The following is a 1,599-nucleotide window of genomic DNA, read 5'->3' as shown; positions in this document are numbered from 1 at the left end:
CTACCGCTACCGCGTCCATGTACGAAACAGGCAAAATAGGCCTATCTCACAGCCCGCTTTCCACGCCCACTTCCGGTAAATAGTGGTGTCATTTAACATTAGCATTTACACGTTTTTTTCTCTGGAGAATCTAAGTACATTTTCTAATGTAAAAATGTGACAGACCAATATTATTATGAAGCAAACAAGATGGTAAATCAGCTCAAACAGATAGAACAAACCTTACCTTGAGAAAACAAAAGTTGTAGACTTCTTAAATTACCTCTGTTAACATGTAGCGTCTATGGAGTGACGTCACGCTATCACCACTAACCCCGAAAGGGGGCGTATTAAGGGGGCGGGAAAATTCTGTGAGATAGGCTTATCCCTGCATGCACGCGTGTGCACGCGCGCATGCCGAATTTAGTGACATTATGGCTCATATTAATAATGAGATGAAGTACCATGATACCATGATCGCCTAATAAAACATTAATTCGAGCTCCCGCTAGACAAAACAATGATCGCATCACTAGTAGGCCTCTGTGGGCCTCAGTAGACCAGGGGGTATGAGTACTTTCGTTTCAGACAGAACAACAAGAGCCACTCTCCTTTGCTCATGTTGCACATTTAGCTGGCACTCGGCACCTACCGCCCCCTATGGGAACGGGAGTCAAGAGAGTTACAGTAAGTGAGACCATGCTCTGTGTGTCTTTGCAGAGGGAGACTGACCCAGTCCACGATGAGGATCCTGTTGACGTTCAGTCTCTGCTGGAGGAGCTTGGCTGCGATGGCCACCGAGTTGAAGTAACAGAAACCCCTGGAGAGGAAAACAAGAACGACAAGAAAGTCCTCAAAGCTGACTTCGCACACCGCGTGGCCCATTATTTATTCGGCATTTGAGCCACGGACCACCATTTGATGACATTTAGCCTCTCAGACCCAAGACTGAGAATATTTTTGTTGTCGTTGGACAAGATTTTGTCCACAATTCCATGCTGTATTGATGTTGGCACCATTAGGAGAGATAACGGGCAAACGTTGAATAGTGTAGACTTTTCAACATAGACTAGTAAATTAAGTAATGCAGATGTTTAACAATAATGAAACCCTTGAGAGATCTAATAAGGGTCCATTTGGTTACCAAGTAAAAGTCTGGAATTCAAAATGTACTTGAGTAAAAGTACAAAAGAATTGGCATCAAAATGTACTAAAGTACAAGCTTGTAGATCGGCTATTTACAATTGGCCGAAATGTTGGCTGAAGTGTTCAATGTATGTTTTGTAATAATAATCAAAGTAACTAGTAACTAAAGTATTCAAATAAATGTCGTGGAGTAAAAGTACAATATTTGCCTCTGATAAAATCTGATAGATCTGCTATTTTTCAACGGCTAAAGTTTAAAACAATGGTTAAAAGTGGTTTAACCCATTTTGGGCGGGAACCCCTTTTGGTGTTAGCATTATGTTATGCTTTAGCTATTGAAAAATAGCAGATCTACAAGCTCGTAGCGCGCCACCAAGTGGCGCGCTACGAGCTTGTAGGTCTGCTATTTTTGAAAAATGGAAGAACGACTGACATAGAAACATAGCTTTTTCAGAAAACTGTCAGGATGTAGAA

The 1,599-nt window shown here is 41.8% G+C and overlaps 1 protein-coding gene across 1 annotated transcript in view; it reads right to left on the bottom strand.

Annotated features, from left to right (window-relative positions):
• The window catches only part of LOC306917519 (histone deacetylase 4-like), a gene marked incomplete at its 5' end in the record, with an annotated part of 81,704 nt that overhangs the window by 11,122 nt on the left and 68,983 nt on the right, over positions 1-1,599 (bottom strand). The window contains one exon of the mRNA XM_079495794.1: positions 712-799. Coding sequence (XP_079351920.1) covers positions 712-799 — 88 coding nt within the window. The remainder of the gene's footprint in view (positions 1-711; positions 800-1,599) is intronic.

This window comes from Electrona antarctica, assembly GCF_951216825.1.
Source record: "Electrona antarctica genome assembly, chromosome: 24".
NCBI classification, from domain to species: Eukaryota; Metazoa; Chordata; class Actinopteri; order Myctophiformes; family Myctophidae; genus Electrona; species Electrona antarctica.
This window is presented reverse-complemented; position numbering and strand designations above follow the sequence as displayed.